At 40.4% G+C, this 18,021-nt stretch overlaps 1 protein-coding gene across 2 annotated transcripts in view; it reads left to right on the top strand.

Moving 5' to 3' along the window:
- Positions 1 to 16,253, top strand: part of col5a1 (procollagen, type V, alpha 1) — a 66,570-nt gene extending 50,317 nt beyond the window's left edge. The window contains exons 37-66 of one of the 2 annotated variants that reach the window (XM_026298285.1): positions 35 to 88; positions 180 to 233; positions 943 to 1,050; positions 1,254 to 1,343; positions 1,845 to 1,898; positions 2,155 to 2,262; positions 2,368 to 2,475; positions 3,542 to 3,595; positions 3,746 to 3,799; positions 3,927 to 4,034; positions 4,124 to 4,177; positions 4,297 to 4,404; positions 6,056 to 6,109; positions 6,197 to 6,304; positions 6,422 to 6,475; positions 6,588 to 6,641; positions 6,738 to 6,791; positions 6,900 to 6,953; positions 7,104 to 7,211; positions 7,377 to 7,430; positions 7,545 to 7,598; positions 7,855 to 7,962; positions 8,198 to 8,251; positions 8,346 to 8,381; positions 8,499 to 8,552; positions 8,689 to 8,956; positions 9,641 to 9,753; positions 11,347 to 11,415; positions 13,544 to 13,777; positions 13,962 to 16,253. In XM_026298285.1, coding sequence (XP_026154070.1) covers positions 35 to 88; positions 180 to 233; positions 943 to 1,050; positions 1,254 to 1,343; positions 1,845 to 1,898; positions 2,155 to 2,262; positions 2,368 to 2,475; positions 3,542 to 3,595; positions 3,746 to 3,799; positions 3,927 to 4,034; positions 4,124 to 4,177; positions 4,297 to 4,404; positions 6,056 to 6,109; positions 6,197 to 6,304; positions 6,422 to 6,475; positions 6,588 to 6,641; positions 6,738 to 6,791; positions 6,900 to 6,953; positions 7,104 to 7,211; positions 7,377 to 7,430; positions 7,545 to 7,598; positions 7,855 to 7,962; positions 8,198 to 8,251; positions 8,346 to 8,381; positions 8,499 to 8,552; positions 8,689 to 8,956; positions 9,641 to 9,753; positions 11,347 to 11,415; positions 13,544 to 13,777; positions 13,962 to 14,108 — 2,631 coding nt within the window. In that variant the 3' untranslated portion in view covers positions 14,109 to 16,253. Of the gene's footprint in view, positions 1 to 34; positions 89 to 179; positions 234 to 942; positions 1,051 to 1,253; positions 1,344 to 1,844; positions 1,899 to 2,154; positions 2,263 to 2,367; positions 2,476 to 3,541; positions 3,596 to 3,745; positions 3,800 to 3,926; positions 4,035 to 4,123; positions 4,178 to 4,296; positions 4,405 to 6,055; positions 6,110 to 6,196; positions 6,305 to 6,421; positions 6,476 to 6,587; positions 6,642 to 6,737; positions 6,792 to 6,899; positions 6,954 to 7,103; positions 7,212 to 7,376; positions 7,431 to 7,544; positions 7,599 to 7,854; positions 7,963 to 8,197; positions 8,252 to 8,345; positions 8,382 to 8,498; positions 8,553 to 8,688; positions 8,957 to 9,640; positions 9,754 to 11,346; positions 11,416 to 11,480; positions 11,550 to 13,543; positions 13,778 to 13,961 lie in introns of both variants that reach the window. The other variant, XM_026298286.1, reaches the window with a different exon arrangement.
- Positions 16,254 to 18,021: the final 1,768 nt, after the last annotated feature.

Consider the following 18,021-nt stretch of genomic DNA (forward strand, 5'->3'; position numbering starts at 1 on the left):
GTACTGCTTATTCATGGATATGTGATTTTCTCAGGGACCTGCAGGAAAAGACGGATTGCCTGGACACCCTGGACAGAGAGGAGAGACTGTAAGTAAACCGGTCTGATTTCCCACCTCTTCATCTGTATTCCACAGTCAGTTACAATGTAGGATAATTTTTTCTCATGTGTAATACACAGGGATTCCAAGGCAAGACTGGCCCACCTGGTCCTCCAGGCGTGGTTGGACCTCAGGTGAGATGACAAACTTCCTCTCTTATAATGTAGTTACCATCTGTGATTGCTTTACTGTGTTATTGATTTAGTTGCACAGCTTCTGGTGATTGCACTGTATTTGTGCAGCTTCTGTTGATTGTATTGTATTTGTACAGAAACAAATAAATATGCATTTGTATTGATCTCAGAGAGATACTCTCCAAAGTGTGTGTGCACAAAAACACAACAGGAACTTGTAGACTACAACTGAGATGTGTAACTGTAAAGTTACCAGAACACTTTCTCAGCATTTGTTTGTCTGACAAAAATTGATCTAGCCTCTTGCCTATACCTCACGAACCATTGCTTAAGTGTTGTTTATCCTCTTTCATATTAGCAATGGGCTCTTCATCCATTATGCATAAACATTTAACAGACTTTCCCTCCTAACCGCTCTGCTAATGCCAACTGAGAACATTGATGATAACAGAGCTGTATGTGGCCTTAATGACTAGTAGGCCTCCCACACAGCAAATGCTCAGCTTCACCATGCCACGTTTTGTAATAAATTGAGACATTGTAACATCTATTTTGTATTTAACTTGCTGATTTTGCTCACAGTGTTCTTTCTGCCTTCCTTTTAACTGTAGTTTTTCTTCTTCACACCTCCTCTGCTACTGGGTTGTATTCTATAGTGTATTTCATTTTAGTTTTTTTTCGTTTTTTTTTTTTTTTTTTTTAATTATAGGGACCAACAGGTGAGACTGGACCAATGGGAGATCGTGGCCACCCTGGACCCCCAGGCCCCCCTGGTGAGCAGGGTCTACCTGGAGCTGCAGGAAAAGAAGGAGCCAAGGTAAATCTTGAAGCTCCACTTAAGTTTGTTTCAGCGTTCTGTCAGCATAATACATACCTGTAGCAACACTACGGACATTCATTTCCTATCCCACCCAGAGTTTCTGCTTTATGGAATGATTTGAAGTGTAATCTGGAACATACAACCCTAGAGTGTATAACACTGCATTTATACAATTAATGGTATTGTGCTTTGGCCTACAGGGTGACCCTGGCCCTGCTGGCCCAGCTGGTAAGGATGGTCCTCCTGGGCCAAGAGGGTTTCCTGGAGAGAGAGGTCTTCCTGGCCCTGTGGTTAGTAATGTATTTTGCGTGGTACAAATTCACATCTCTCACAGTTTTGTTGTTGCATAATAGTTCTGGACTATTAAATTACTTTGACTGTGCTGCACTTCAAGAATCGGACATGATATCAGATCTTTGAGTGGGCTTCAGAAGAGGAACACTATGCTGTGGGCTGTTTTTACAGCCTTTTTTTTAATTAAAAATTTAATTTGACAAAGTCCTGATAGTTACGCATTCATTTTTTTTGACTGAAGACCTGTTGGCATGAAAGATTTTTTGTTAAACTGTGCTATGGAGGAGTTATAGGCTACACCTGTTCCTCTGTAATATAACAGATGTTTTGGTAAATAACGGGTCTCTTCGTCTGCTGCTCAGTGTCCACTATGGGGACTGGGGTTTTCCATCTCCTGCTGAGCTTGCTTCAAGATAGGCAGTCCAGTGTAAGGCAGGATGTGTCTTTCCCCAGCAGATGTTTGTTTTTCTCATGCCTTCATTTTGTGTGTTCTTCAGGGCGCTCATGGCCTGAAAGGAAATGAGGGTCCTCCTGGCCCACCTGGCCCTGCTGTAAGTACCATTTACTTCATCTACATCCTCAGATGGTCACTCTCACCTTCCATATTTTGTTGTAATCTCTGGGAATTGTCTTTGTAGTAAAGTTTCCACCCTCAGAAATTACATAATTTAATGGTATGCACAGTGTGCTAGTTACATAAGTCAGGTCGTCCTGTAGGGATGATGTGCCTAAAATTTTGTTTCTTTTAAACCCTTGATGCTTTATTTTTACTGATTTATTCTGATAACTAACTCTGTTGTGCCGTAGGGTTCTCCTGGTGAGCGAGGTCCTGCTGGACCTGCTGGACCTACAGGTCTTCCTGGACGCCCTGGCCCCCAGGGACCTCCTGGCCCTGCTGGAGAGAAGGGTGGACCTGTGAGAACATGATTTTTTTTTTTTTTTTGATTTCTGAGACATTAGAAAAAGTCTAAACAGATTAAACTTAACTGACAACTCTGTTATACTATGAACAAATTTTAGGGAGAGAAAGGTCTTCAAGGCCCTGCTGGAAGAGATGGTATACAGGGACCTGTGGGTCTACCAGGGCCTGGAGGCCCTCCTGGACCACCTGGAGAGGATGGAGACAAGGTGAATTAACTTTTTGTGTTTTTTCCATGTGCAATTTAAGGGAAATATAATAAATTCAGGATGCACTGAAGCTTTCTGTTTGTTTTTTTTAGCACTCTGCAACACACACACTCTAATATACTGTATAGTACAGGAACGTATACCAGCCTACAAATACACTAAACATTACATTTGGACTCCTTTTGCGTATTTCTCTGTGACCTTAAACTCTCTAAGGGGAATTTGTCTGACACCATTTGCATCGATTAACAGATCTTTAAAAGACAAACCTTTTCCTTTGTACCTTTTTGTACAAACAGAGATGAGGGATGGATTTCATGGCAGTGATAGAATATGTGAAAGTCACCCTTTAATATTCACAAGGTAGAACATCTCACCCCCTCTAAAAACATTTGCCGGATGATCAGCTATGGAGATACTCAGAGGACAATCTCTTATCCTTTGAAGAATGTTTCAGTTCTTAACTGGCCTCACAATGGTCCCTGCGGTGTAGACGGACTCAGAGAATATGGAGGGTATTTGCCATGTAGATAAAAAAGATCTCTCAAGCTAATGTTTACACACATTCAGACACTTTCTCGTTATAAGTCCTGTCCACTGGGAACAGACAACTCTGAAGCCTTTATTTAAGATAGTGCCTCACAAAGAGCATTGTCTGACTCAAATCCAAAAGTAAATGCCTTTGGCTTTGGTAGTTATTAGCATTATTTCTCCAAACACCCACAGCATGTGGAGGCTTTGACAGAATGGTGCAAAGTTCTTCATTCTGGGAATTCTGGCACAAGCAGTTGGAAATGTGACTAATTATCTATTCTATTTTGGCTGTAAGTAGCACTAGTGACTCAACCATCATGATTAGCCCCCCTCAGATGTGAGCTATATTTGTCAGAAAAGGAGTGATGTAATTGATCTCTTAAAAATGTTGAAATTTAGTTGAGTGTGTATTTTATTGTGCTTTAATTGCAATCCTGTGTTCCGAGGAGCAATTGGTCTCACTTGTTGCATTACTTTGAACTGTTAGTTTTTTCTGTTTTGATTTCACTCTTTGATTTTCTTTTTTCTTTAGGGAGAGATTGGAGAGCCAGGCCAGAAAGGAAGCAAGGGTGACAAAGGAGAACATGTAAGTTGACAGCATTAGAGAAAAATTGCTATTTATTTGTTATGTTACTTCTATGGATTGAGAGGCTAATCTAGTTTGCTTGTGTTATACATTGGTTTTAAATGGAGACAGATAAAATTGTTACCTTTATTTCTTCTTTCTCCTCTGCAGGGTCCACCTGGTCCCACTGGCCCTCAAGGACCTGTTGGAGCACCTGGTCCTGCTGTATGTTTCAACTTTGGGTTATGTATTAGGATTATTAATGGACTTACATATTGTATCTGTTAGGCCAACAGTGTAACCAGTGTTTGTATTTCCTGACTGCAGACACTTTATCTGTCACATTGTGCAGGGTGCAGATGGTGAGCCTGGTCCCAGAGGTCAGCAGGGTCTGTTTGGCCAGAAAGGTGATGAAGGAGCAAGAGGATTCCCTGGACCTCCAGGCCCAGCAGGGCTGCAGGTGCAGACTACAATAAAAATTTAAACTGTGGTGAAACGTTATCAAGAGTCACTGGGAAAATATAATTAAATCCTCTGCACACTCCTCAGGGCTTGCCTGGTCCACCTGGTGAGAAAGGAGAAACTGGAGATGTTGGTCAAATGGTATGATCTTAACAAGTTTATATGTTTATATGTATTGAACTGCATGTGGTATTATTCAGTACCTGGCATTACAAACAATATAAAGGTGAAAGTGTTTAATGGAATTGTCTTCCCTGTAGGGTCCACCTGGTCCCCCTGGTCCCAGAGGTCCTTCAGGACCTCCAGGTGCTGATGGCCCTCAGGGACCTCCTGGTGGCATTGGAAACCCTGGTGCTGTTGGAGAAAAGGTCTGTCTACTTTCACCATATGAATACTACATTTCAGTCACATTTGTGATGCTGGACATATGTGTTCTAAGACTCTACACCTTCCAAAGTTAAACCATCCTGGATTCAATCTGTCTGTCTTTAGATTTGAATTTTCCATATGTAAATATTGTGTTCATGTATTTTTTTCCAGAGAGGTAGACAAGACAACAAAAGGGGTTTGATCTCATGAATTCTAGATCAGTATGGTATCTGACACATTTTACATTCTAACCTGCATATGATAGAGGGAATACAGTCCTTATCTGGTTGACTGGTTTTATAACAGTTTTGAAGAGGCAGAATTAGTGTGCTAGCAGTTTGTTTGAGTGCTGTGTGTTGAAGACTGTGAATATCTTTTTACAAGGTTTTTGTGACAATTATTACTACATATATGCGTATTTAGATAATACCCTTTTAAACGGGACATGATCACCTGTTGCAGTGATAGATGGATAGTAAGTCAAATGAACAGGCTGCCACCCCAACAGTACTGGTGATGAGTGAAGAGTTTGAATAAATACTCAAAGCCACCATACTTGCAATTCTAGATGATAACTGTATTATTAAAGGCAGCTCTCATAAAATCGGCTCCCACTCTTATTTGTCCCTGCCATTTCATCATGCAGCTGCTGGACAGCAGTGCACTTCATCACTTTCCATCCATAGTGATGGTGTGATTTCTTTTATCTCGTTTAGTCAATAGAATCACCTTTGGTCCTTTATAATCTCCCTGAGGATAGCCTGTCCTTCACCAGTGCAAACACCGTGCTGCTTTTTTTTTTTTTTTTTTTTTCAATCATGCTGTAGCTGATCTGCCATTTTATTAGCCTGCTCAGGTTTTCTGTCTTCATATAACAAGTGATGAGCAGTTGTCTTTTACGCCCTGTTTCTGAGTTCTCAGCAGCTTTAACCATCAGCCCTTTGGTATGATCAGGTTGTCATAAGGATAGAGTCGAGACTCTTGCAGGGCTTCTCAGAAATGCAATATTGAATAAAGAGCAGTGTACACTCCTAATACAGGAGGATCAGTCATGCTTTTAGGCGTAGCAACTACTTAGAGTGGATTTCTTGACAAGAAGAGGAGAGGTTTTGGAAGACAGCCATATACTCTTTACTTTAGAGCACTGGTTGATGTTCACAATACAGAGCTGTTGTTCATGCTAGAGAAAATCTGGATATGCTTATCATAACACACCACCACACAGCTTGTCATTGCACAGGTGTGGCAGAGTGTATCTGCAATAAACCACAGCACGGAGGACAGTAGGCTAGACAGTGACTAACGACAGTGCCTAGTGTATAGGTGAGTCAACAGGGCAACTATCCAATAAGGCAGGAAGATGACAAAATATATGAACAGGGTTCAGGGAGAACAGTGAGGTTAGTGCCCTCTTTGCTCCAGCCACCCAATCTGCCTGCACTTGATGGATTTAAATCTCTTGTGTCATCTCTTTCTATCCCTATTTGAGTGACAAGGGTACAGGGACAGTGAGATCTGCTGTAAAGGATGGGACTTTTAGAGCCATGTTGGGTCAACACATAGCCTTTCTGATGATATATGTGTCTCTCTAACCCTAATATCCCTATACGTCTTTCCCCCCTCTCTCTCTCTCCATCTCTATTTTATTAGGGAGATGCTGGTGAAACAGGAGAACCTGGTCTTCAGGGAGAAGTTGGTCCACCAGTAAGTTTCTCTTTCTTTGCCATTTTCTGCGTTTTTTCTACCACAAATTTCAAATTGGAATTGCTAATGTACCGTAAATTATTTCAGGGTCCAAGAGGAGAACGGGGTGAGAAGGGAGAGGCTGGTCCAGCTGGTGCAGCAGGACCTCCTGGTCCTAAGGGTCCCCCTGGAGATGATGGTCCCAAAGGCAGCCCTGTAAGTTCTAATCCACAAAAATTTATATGACAAAACAATGAACTCTCTACCAGTTTTACCTTGTACAGGAGGCCTTGTGAAAAAAAAAAAATGTAACAAGACTTTTATTTATTTCAGGGTCCAAGTGGTTTCCCTGGTGATCCTGGCCCCCCTGGAGAGCCTGGTCCTGCCGTACGTATGACATGAGTCATTACCTAAACTGTGAATGAACTGTATAAACGCAGTATAAATGCTATACTTAAAAACTTGTTTTCATGCAATTCTGCATTCACATCTGATGCAGGGGTTAGATGGTCCACCTGGTGACAAGGGAGATGATGGAGAGCCTGGTCAGCCTGTAAGTGTTGTGTACCAACCAAACATGTCACTGTTTCACAGTACCAAGTGTCATTACTGAAACATTAACATTGTAATTTTTGAAATTATAAACTAGGGTTCACCTGGACCCACTGGAGAGTCTGGTCCCTCTGGTCCACCAGGAAAGAGAGTAAGTACTGTCCTCCACTCTCTCTTCCCCATCCTAGCAGAATGTTATCGATGTTAAAATGCTGTTTTGTTTAATAATGTTATTCTCTTGCCATCTATTTTTAAAAAGGGACCCCCTGGACCAGCAGGACCCGAGGGAAGGCAAGGGGAGAAGGGAGCCAAGGTAAAATATTGAGTACAAAATAGTATTACACAGTATTTCAAAATTTTAAGTCTCTGGCTTTTTTTCTTTAGTTACTAAACCAATAATGTCAAGTAACCAACAAACAAGCAAGAATCAAACAGTTTGTGTGTGTCCTGTTTCTGTGTAAAGGGAGAGCCTGGCTTGGAAGGTCCCCAAGGAAAGACAGGCCCTGTTGGCCCTCAAGGATCTCCTGGCAAGCCTGGTTCTGAAGGCCTAAGAGGTATCCCAGGCCCAGTTGTAAGTAGTGTTTCTTACTTTCACCCTCATTATAGAGTCATACAGTGATTTATGTTATGCAAAGCATGAAAAGCAGATTTGCATTAATGTTTAAGAGCTGTGCTAATTATAGAAATCAGTGTTTTCCAGGGGCTAAAACCCTATGTAATTTGTATTTTTGTGCAGGGGGAGCAAGGTCTGCCTGGTCCTCCAGGCCCAGATGGACCTCCTGGACCCATGGTGAGTAGAAGTCGTTCCTGACCTCGGAACTGAGATGTTTTACATAATGTGTGTGGGTGAACTGATTTCATATTTAACTGTTCTCTCCTTTCTAATATGACATTTCTCTTACAGGGTCCTCCTGGTTTACCTGGTTTGAAAGGAGATTCTGGCATCAAAGGAGAAAAGGTGAGCTGCTCCATCACCTACTCAACTGATGTGAATGTTGTGATGTTGAGCATAAACTACAGTGAATACTACAACGAAGACAAATAGACCTATTTACTAACACATTGATTAAATCTGTTGTTAGCCTCTAGCCAAGAGATCGTTACCCTGATGATTAGAGGGTGTGCCAGATAGATATATTATAGGGCTAATGTTTGCAGTGGTGTGTTATTGACACTTGCATTGATAATATGTGTGTGTTATTCTTTGCCTTCAGGGTCATCCGGGTCTTATTGGTCTTATTGGACCCTCAGGTGAACAGGGAGAAAAGGGTGACAGAGGTCTTCCTGGTCCTCCAGGAACACCTGGTCTCAAAGGAGAAAATGTAAGTAAATAAAACCACATTACATTCACACATTGTATTTTCTCCATACGAAAACACAGACTGCAAGTGTTGCTGAATAGCAGCACTATTTGTGCCAAGAGTCAACCCACTGAAAGTTATTGATAGTTTTCTTTATATGTATGATCAGTTCTGAATTTAACAAAGTGAAATGTAGTCAATACTTTTAATATTACTCATGCCAGTTAGGGATTCATGGTTTCTATTTTTCTTTTAGGGTATTTCTGGTCCCTCCGGTCCACTTGGTCCTATTGGTCCTCCTGGATTGCCTGTAAGACTGTGCTCATTGTACTTGTTGTAATATAGAATGTATAACACTCAGTAGCATGCCCAGGCCAATTACTTGGTCATCTTTGTGTCTCTAGGGTCCTCCTGGTCCCAAAGGAGCTAAAGGTTCAGCAGTAAGTGTTTTATTGAAATCTGAATTCTATCAAACAATAACAGGTATTCATCATGACATAAATAAATATTATTTTGTCAATCACCAATGAATTGTTTCTCTAATTTGTTCTGCTCAGGGTCAAACTGGACCTAAGGGAGAGTCTGGTTCACCTGGACCTCCTGGCCCTCCTGTAAGAATACGCACTAGTCATTTGAATTGTAACATTTTTGCGTGTTATTCTTAGTGTAAGTCATTTCCTCTTTGGTTTTATGGACGTTTATATCATTACCACCTTTATCTCTCCTCATTTCGTCTCTACATATCAGGGCCCTCCTGGCGATGTCATCCACCCACTCCCCATCCAAGCTCCCATTAAGGGCAGAGCACGTAGGAACATTGATGCTAGCCAGGTGATGGACGACGCACCCGTAGATGCCAACTACAAGGACTATGACGATGGCATGGAGGAAATCTTTGGCTCACTGAACTCTCTTAAGCTGGAGATTGAGCAGATGAAGCACCCCATGGGTACACAGAGCAATCCTGCTCGTACCTGCAAGGACCTCCAGCTTTGCCACCCTGATTTCCCTGATGGTTTGTATCACATTACATCTAAACTGAGGCATGAGATCTGTTGGCTGTTTCCTTCCCACTTTTTAATTTCTGCACTGAAATGATGTCTCACCCAGCAGCTATATAGCTATAGTGAAGAAAAGGTGATCTTGTCTGACATTTTAAAGAACAAATGATTAATCAATTGATTGAAAAAATACTAAGCAGATTTATTGACAATGTAAGTAATCATTCATTTTAACCTAGAGTTAAATGTCAATCATTATTACACACTGCATTTTGGAAATTTCAGTCACTAATCCATCATAACTGCATGGTACCTCCATTTATATATGGACTAGTTCATACAAGTATTTAAATCTCTGTATAATGTTCCATCTCTGAATGATGAGGCCAAACTACAGGAATCTCAATGTTATTATAATATCTCAAACTGTGCGTATTAACTTTTAATGATGAATTTAGTGAAAAACACCAGTTAAGACAATATTTAACAGCCTGATTTTTAAAGGACTTGGTGAATTATTCTGTAGGGCATGATATAGACACAATACAGACTGATAGTTCAGACATACTGTAGACACATGCATTATATATACTCAGCACAGGCCATACAACAGCAGACATTGCTTTGACCTGAAGAGGGTCAGGCTAAGCTTCATATCACATGATTATACTCTCGCTCCCCTATCTCCATCCCTCCAGGTGAGTACTGGATTGATCCAAACCAGGGCTGCTCTCGGGACTCCTTCAAGGTTTATTGCAACTTCACAGCAGGTGGAGAGAGCTGCATCTTCCCAGATAAGAAGTCTGAAGGGGTAAGTCTGGCCCCATGTAGCCAAACACACAAATGCACACACAGGTTGAAATTACAGTAAGCAGAAAAGTCGGGGATAGTACTAGACAAATGTTTTTAGCATTTTTTTTCCATTTTGTGATTTGATTGACAGTAAAGGTGTACAGTTTTACAGAACACTCCACATGAGTGAATGATTCTCTAGTTCCTCATGTCTGGGTCTAACTGTGGAGCATGGTGTATAAATAATTCAACTATCTCAAAACAGGTTTGTTTGCAGGAATAACTCTGTTTAAGATAGACAGATAATTAGCCTCAGTGAGATTACCTAGTGACTTTGTTATGAGGAAGATGTGGGATATGACTCACTAGGACTCCATGCTCTTCCCATAAGGGCCCAAGTTATTTAACAAACATACTATGTTTTGTTTAGTTCTGACAGTTGGTAACTGCAGTGAGACAACTCCATCATTCAACATATGCACTGACTCTAATTCATCCATACTCTGTTGTTTTATTGCAATTTTTAGAAAGGACCTTTAAAAACCTTTGACAGGTGACAGGCACATTGACAAGATTTTTGGTTCATTATGCAAGAGAGGTTATAGGAGTGGAGAGTAGCAGCATAGTGAAACACTGAGAACACTGTCTTTGACAAGTTGGGGGTTGTATAATAGCACAGTGCTGCAGCCATTTTAATGATCCCACTCACCAAGCCTCAGAGGAGCAGGAGTTTGCTTAAGCTCAGAATAATGAAGCAGACTTTTTTTATAGCATGCTGGTGATGGGCTGCTCTCATTTGTATTAGGGGTGAAAAGGAAAGCCTGGGCTGCCAGTCTTTGCACTGGGACCAAAAACACTCCCACGTGCGTTTACATTGGCACAGTTATTATAAGAGCACATAGTTATACTGTCCACGTACTATACAGCCATAATCACAAAGCTAGTCATGCTGTCATGGAGTCAAGAAAAAGAGAGAGTTCCTGGGAGGATATATTTCTTCCTGTGCACAGTACACTCAAAACAACTGAAGGTCACCTTCAAGGCAGCGTGAGACTAATATATGCAATCTCCCAGCAATATGTGATCTCTGGCCTGTCATTTATTAACACATTAAGCTATTGATGACAGTTCCATATCAAACCCTGCTATCTAATTATAGAGACATTTATCATTGTCATGCCTGAGACCATTGGAACTGTGCCCTGTTGGCCATTTCTGAGGGCATAACAAAGTTAGTGCATCATGGCTCCACAACACTGAACAGCAGGGATGAAGGCCAAGGTATAAGAGCCCCTTGCAGGCGACTATTTCTTAATTAATCACTGTGTACTCATGAATTTTTCAACAGCAATTTACTGTGAGCTACAGTTTGTACTGTACAAAATGGTAAAATGGCTTGCTAAAATCTTCACCCCTGGTCCAGTTGCTGTTCTTGAACTTCCTGAATACTGTTTCAGGTCTACAAGACTCCTCAGAGGACAAACAGGAGGAGCAAGAAGGGAAAAATAAAAAGCTGAGAGTGGATGTGTTTCTGTCAGATCTGTTTCCTTTCTTTAACCTTGCTGTCTTTTCCTCCTCCCGCTCTGCCTCTCTGTTGATCCATGCCCCCCAGGCTAGGCTCACATCCTGGGTAAAGGAAAATCCCGGCTCCTGGTTCAGTGAATTCAAACGTGGTAAACTGGTAAGCCAGACTCCCGAGTTTCCCCAGTCCTTTTCCCTTCCCTGAATGCCTTTTATATTTTACAGAGCAAAATGGCAAAATGGCCCAAAGACTCGCCAGGCACATGGTATAGTCACTACAAGAGAGGTTCCCTGGTAAGTGGCTGTGCCTGTGGTCCCAGAGTCCAGGCTGAGGCCTGGACTCTGTGTGTCTGAGGCTGTGCATGGTTCTGGTTCTTCCCTACAAAGTATGTATATACATTGGCACCTTGCTTTGTTGGTTGTTATTGTGGTGCATGATTCAGCATGAGCTGCTCTCACCTTCAGTCCAGAAACATTGGTGATGCTCTTAAATGGGGTAGAGGTGTGGAGGCCATTCAGGTGAGATTTTCCTGTGTTATAGCAACACCCAGTATTTGAAGTTTAATAAATAGAAAACAATGAACTACTGTTTTACTGCAGACATTTCTGACTGCATTATTCACTCTGCCATACCTCTGCTACATTAAGAGAGCATCTCCTCAGAATGACTGTGTGCCTTGACACTCCAATGACTCAAGAAGCATTTTTATAGCCATAGATAGATAATTTAATAGGGTGGACAAAAAAGCTTAGGAGTGAATACATCAATTTACACTGCTCTTTCTTATGCATTAGATTTTAAGATCTCAACATCTGCCACAACAGGTCATCTATCCTCCACAAGAGGGGAAACATAAGTGTCATTCTTTCTCTGCTGCAGCCATTCAGCTGCACTCACACTCCCAGTGTCATCCTTAAACACTACTTAGATCCAGCAGGGAAACTCTGAGTCTAACAGGTCTGGCACTCAGTCACCACCCAGGGGCTTCTGGGTACTCGGTCACTGTTGACTTGCAGCTGTGATGATAAAGAGGTAATGTTTCTCTGGTGATGTAAGGCTGGATCCACACGCTCTGCAGGGGAGGGAGTGAGTGGATGGAGAATGGTTGGGTAAATGAGAAAATCATGGGACTATCCAGACACTCTAAAGATGGAAACATGAGAATGGTGGTATATACAGTATTTACCACCAGCCAAGGTGCTGACACTCAGAACTAACAAAATCTTATATCTTGTGATTAATTAGCCTGCAAAAATAGATGAAAAAATGATTGGCTGTCTATTAATGCCAAGCTTGAGTGTCAGTACTTTAGGTTTGTATGTGAATGTGTGCTGTAGTGTGCCTGCGTGTCTGTGTGAATATTTGCTTATGTGCAAGAACAAGTCAAGGAAGAGCACAGTTTGCTGCTCTGGCTGCATGGCATTGATGCTGCATGTGCTCGACTCTCAGTAAGTCTCGTTTGTCTGAAAGACGAAGCGACCGTGTGGATCTAATGGATTTCTGATGGTTGGTATGCAGAGAGTCACTTACGGACATTAAACTGAACTGCGCGTGGTTCAGAATCGTCTGTCTTATCAGTCAGGATTACAAAGCACCATAATCAGCTTAATGAGAAATAGCTCAGTATTTTGTAACATGAACTGGAAAAGCAAAATTACACAGTAACGACTGCACACATGTAACATAGAGTATGAGTTCAGTAATGTATTTCCATCATTTTACCATCATTTAACCATATTGATTAAATATTTTACCTAATTACATAAACAAGATTTTAATAAGCTGTTTAGTTATGCTCATGTCTTTGTACTGTGAAGGGAGACTTTTTTCCCCCATCATGCCTTGCACATTAGCACAGCTTCCAGGCACTAGGACTTGAAAATGTTCTTACCCCGTCCTCCCTCTACAGTAACACAACCTGATCCATTGTTTTGTTTTTCCCCTGGAGACATTTACACATATTTCCATGTGACACACAAGCTCTTAATATTTAGTATTTATTACTCCCAAGAAAAGACCAAAACCAACAATGATCTGCCTAGTAATTATCTGTGCATATGAAGCCTCGCAGAGCTCTGTTGTCGTCTATTAAAAATACATCAGTGAGCCACACAGTTGCATAGGCTGCCATCTTCTGTCATTACTATGAACATGGTCATTGTAGTACAAATCAAGAAAAAAAATCAATATGTATGTATTCAGATCTTCTCCTGAGTTTCTTTCTTTCATTGGTTCCTTCTCCTGGTGTTACGGTTTTGAAGCTTACCTCCATCTGCATTTCTTGCAGCTCTCCTACGTGGATGCGGAGGGCAACCCCATCGGCGTTGTCCAGATGACTTTCTTGAGGTTGCTGAGTGCAGCAGCCAAACAGAACATGACATACAACTGCTACCAGTCGGTGGCCTGGCACGACCTGGAGCAGGACAACTACGACAAGGCTATCCGCTTCCTGGGCTCCAACGATGAGGAGATGTCATATGATAACAATCCGTACATCCGTGCCCTGGTCGATGGCTGTGCGGTAAGTTAAAGAGACGTGCATGCTTCTCTATGGATGGAGGTGACAAATAATGTCAGGAAATGATTTTTCTGTTGTCTTTGTAGTGACTCAGTAAATAAGAGGGCAAAAATGCATAATGTTTTAATCTCAAAGGAAGGTTTTATCACACACTAACACTCCCTGCGGTGTCTTTTCTCTTGGACAGTTGAAAAAGGGCTATGAAAAGACAGTACTTGAGATCAACACACCAAAGGTGGAACAGGTGCCATTTGTGGATATCATGTTCAACGATTTTGGTGGTTCCACGCAGAAGTTTGGATTTGAAGTGGGCCCTGTATGTTTCATCGGCTAAGACTGTTTACTGAGCAAATGGAGAAAAAAATCATGTTTTTGTTTTCTCAGAAATGAAAAACAAAACAGAATAGGACAATTTTATTTGTACAAAAGTAACTTTTTTTTTTCCATAAAGCAACAAGTATGAAAGTAAAATGAAATCAAGTTGAAAATACAGTGAAATTCTATAGGAATAGAGGAAGACGAAATAACCTCAACCTCAGCGTGCCTTCTCCCATCACATGCAAGTTTTGAAACTGGATGTCAGATCCTGCCTCCTGCCCCACACACTCACACTCACATATACCACCACACGCAACCATAGCCCCATGTCATCACTGTTGATTTAGACTTTCTGCCTCAAACAACAAGGGCGACCCTGAGAGCTGCAGTCCTTCCAGACGGTCGCAGTATTTGCCATGGACTCCATCTGATTTGGCTTTTTTGTTTTCTTCAGTTCTGATCTCTTGTTTTTCTCATCTCCCTGCCCTTTTCCGCTCTTCTTTTGTTGGTTTGTTTGCTCATTCACTACAGGAACTTTGTGCATAATTGTCTCCCCATTCTCTTTTCTCCTATACATATATATATATATATATATATGTATGTATATTAAAATATATAAATTTATGTTTGTAAGTACATTCTGTATATTTTTCCTGGAAATGTTAATTGCTTCTGGCTTCAAAACATGCATGTGACTATTAATTGTGAGGTAGGAAACAATGGATACAGAGATAACATCTAAATTGTAGACGTATATTGAAAGTGAGGAAATCTGACTTGTCAATTGAAAAACAAACAAAAAAAAAATTGGTAAGTTGTCTTGTTGCAGTTGTGGAGCACATCTTGTTGTAATTTAAGAACAAAATTGAAATAAAAGACAAAAACAAGCCCTGTGATTTCATATGACAGTTGATTTGCATAACAAACCAAAAATAATACATTCCTCCTTTTGTGCCCTCTGAACAGAACACCTACCTTTGGTGCCAATATCCTTAACTTAATAAACAGCTTTTGTTTCTTTTCCAGAAATATTTATCTGTCTGGCTATGCAATGGGAGATGATGTCACATATGAATGAAAACACAAAGAAATTAAAAACCTAGGTGCTATTTTCTTTCTTCTGTGGTGCTATGTATTTTTCTAGTTTGTGTTGTTTGAATGAAAGGAAAATTTTAGTGATAATGTTTCATCACCAGCAGCCCCTCGACTCTCTAAACCACCGCATCTGACGCAGGTGGTTCTTTACTGTTTCCATTTTTGTCGTCTGCATGCCATTTCCCTACATATCCACTCACAGATCCATGCAGCATAGTGCCGTATGTTATCTCGTGCTTCAGCAGACCACACAGATAGGAAATGTCCAATGTTTGTGCCAAATGTTGGAGTAATGAAGGGAAGCTAAGACGGCGCTGTTGGCTTTGCTCTAAGATGCTGTATTTTTGGCTCCTGCTGTTGGATCATCTGTGCCACATCATAGTGATGGATTTGAGATGTGGACATGTTGTGATTGGGCTAAAGCATCCAAAGTGATATAGTATAAAGTATTTTTTATGTATAAATCCAAAACCTTTTCACCAAGGGGTTTTCACATATACAGTATATTTAGCTTTAATTGCAGTGGTGGCTTGAAGTCCATTTTTCTGTGTGAGAAACATGAAAATAACTTTTTCTTGATTTGACCACAGCAGCCAGATCAGAGTTTGCTCATGCACCAGCAGAACTAGCTTGTTGGTCTACTTTTTTGCCCTTATTGTAATTATGCTTCTGTTCCAACTATGCACTCTCTATGCTTATGACCACTAATATCTACCACAGAATTTTTACAGCCCTTCATACATAGGTTTGTTTTGTTTCCTATTTTATCTTCAAATATGTGACTTGAACCATTTCTGTTAAGATAACTCAATATGCTTGTAGATCTTTGGCTTTATTTTTCATTTTGATGCCGTACACCCAAATTTAACACTTTGTTCTCAATAAAAAAATGGCAATTTTGTACATTTCCAGAACCAGCAGTAATGCTGCCGTTGTTTTTGTTTTAATTTGTAGATTTTCTGTTTGTCTGTTTGTTTTCACAGTCTTGTCAAACCTGTGTAAGGATAAGAGGATAGAAGATATATTGGTTTTATGTCAATAAATTCAAGTTTACTGTGGCCATCCACTCTTGTATGTCTTTTGAAGCATTAAAACCTATCTGTATGCATGAAATTGTAAAGTTTTTTCTCTTGTTATAATTCTGTAGAGTGGCATGATCTCCAGTCCACAATTTATTCATCAGGATCCATCCGTTTTTTTTTTTTTTTTCAGTGCTACAGATGAATAAAAAAAAAAAAAGGTCATGTCCACAATTGTGAAGTGGAGAGAAAATGATGAAACTGTAACTCTACCAAAGCCAATGTTCGTTTGTAGTATATTTATTGTATTATTTAAAATAAAAAAATAAATGTTAAATGATACCATAGTGTAAGTGTAAGAGCCCCCCTCTTTACATGCACACAGGAAAACAAAATTGTCAAGTAGTTATTGCTTCTTAATTCTCCACATGCTATTTTACACAACATACGACTGCTTTAATGCAGCCTTTTGGATTGTGTTGGCCCACATCCATATAAATCACTAGTCATGTTCATGTTTCCAACCTGTGGGCTGTGTATTTATGTGAGAATGTGTGTATGTGGTTGAATTTCAGACCATTTAAATGCTCACTGAATTACTGGATGTCTGTTAAGAAGCATAGCAGGTAAGACTATTATTTATTGCTCTACAAAATATGTCTTAATTATGTCAAACAATTCTAGCTCCACAGGTCCGCCACAAAAAAGTTCTTGTGATGAGACTTGCAGTCACCCTTGGATTGTTGACACCTCCAACAAGGACTGCTAAAAGTGGTCAGCTGATGTATGTATGTCTAATTTTTCTACAAAGCTGCAGTTCATTAGGATGAGCCAGAAAACGAATATGTATCGCCCACTATATGTCTTTAAAGTATGTGTTAACTCTCACATGTACCATTAGATTCAGTAATGTCTAATCTTCTTTAAGCTTTTATCAAATCACTGGTAATGATGACTTGCAGCACCTTAAGCATTTTAGTTGGAGAAAATCTTGCAGTGCATGAAGCCTATCACTGATCTTCTCCCAATCACAAACTTAAGGATGAAATAAAATGAAAAAAAAAAACAATTATACATCTCTTGACAACTTTCATAGAGCACATAAAAAGTCTAAATATTAAAAGTTAAAGAGTGGTATTAATGTGTGGTCTGGGGTGGAGGGTCAGTGGTAGACATTCAAAGGAAAATTTGGGACAGAGCCCCCAAGTTAATGTGTAATTGCTTTGAGCCTGTGAATCTTGAGCTAACAGAGCCCATTCATAGCTCAGCCCCAGCACCACTGACCTACTTACATATGAATCAGATAGCGAAGAAAGAATGAGATAGTGTTACAACACAGGGACTGTCATAGTGGGATATTAATAACAGGCTTTTCCGCTCTAATAGGCTTTGAGTTTGAGGAGTGGCCATAGTTCAAGATAGTGGTTTTCTAATGTGATTAGGGTCAGCCACCCCAGCATTACGCATGTATTAAACCTAGTTTCAGCGTCATAATGATCCATTTTTCATTGAAGGTTATTTAAAAAAAAAAAAAAAAAAAAAAAGACATTTAGCAAAAACCCACAACCCTTTTCCTCTGGATTCCTCGACCCAAACAAAATTAGTATTGGGTGATTAGCATAGGTTGGCAGCTATTATCTCTGGCTGCCATCTTTAGGAAAGGAAATACATGAGTCCACCTTAAAAACTTTGGTACCTTAAAACTAAAACTCTGACCTTCTCCATCCAACTTGCAAGTACAGTATATTGTGTAAGTAGTAATTGCTGTAATCACACTACAGGACAAGCAAAATACTATGAAACTGCTGAATAGCA

Source organism: Mastacembelus armatus, chromosome 12, assembly GCF_900324485.2.
Source record: "Mastacembelus armatus chromosome 12, fMasArm1.2, whole genome shotgun sequence".
Taxonomy (NCBI): Eukaryota; Metazoa; Chordata; class Actinopteri; order Synbranchiformes; family Mastacembelidae; genus Mastacembelus; species Mastacembelus armatus.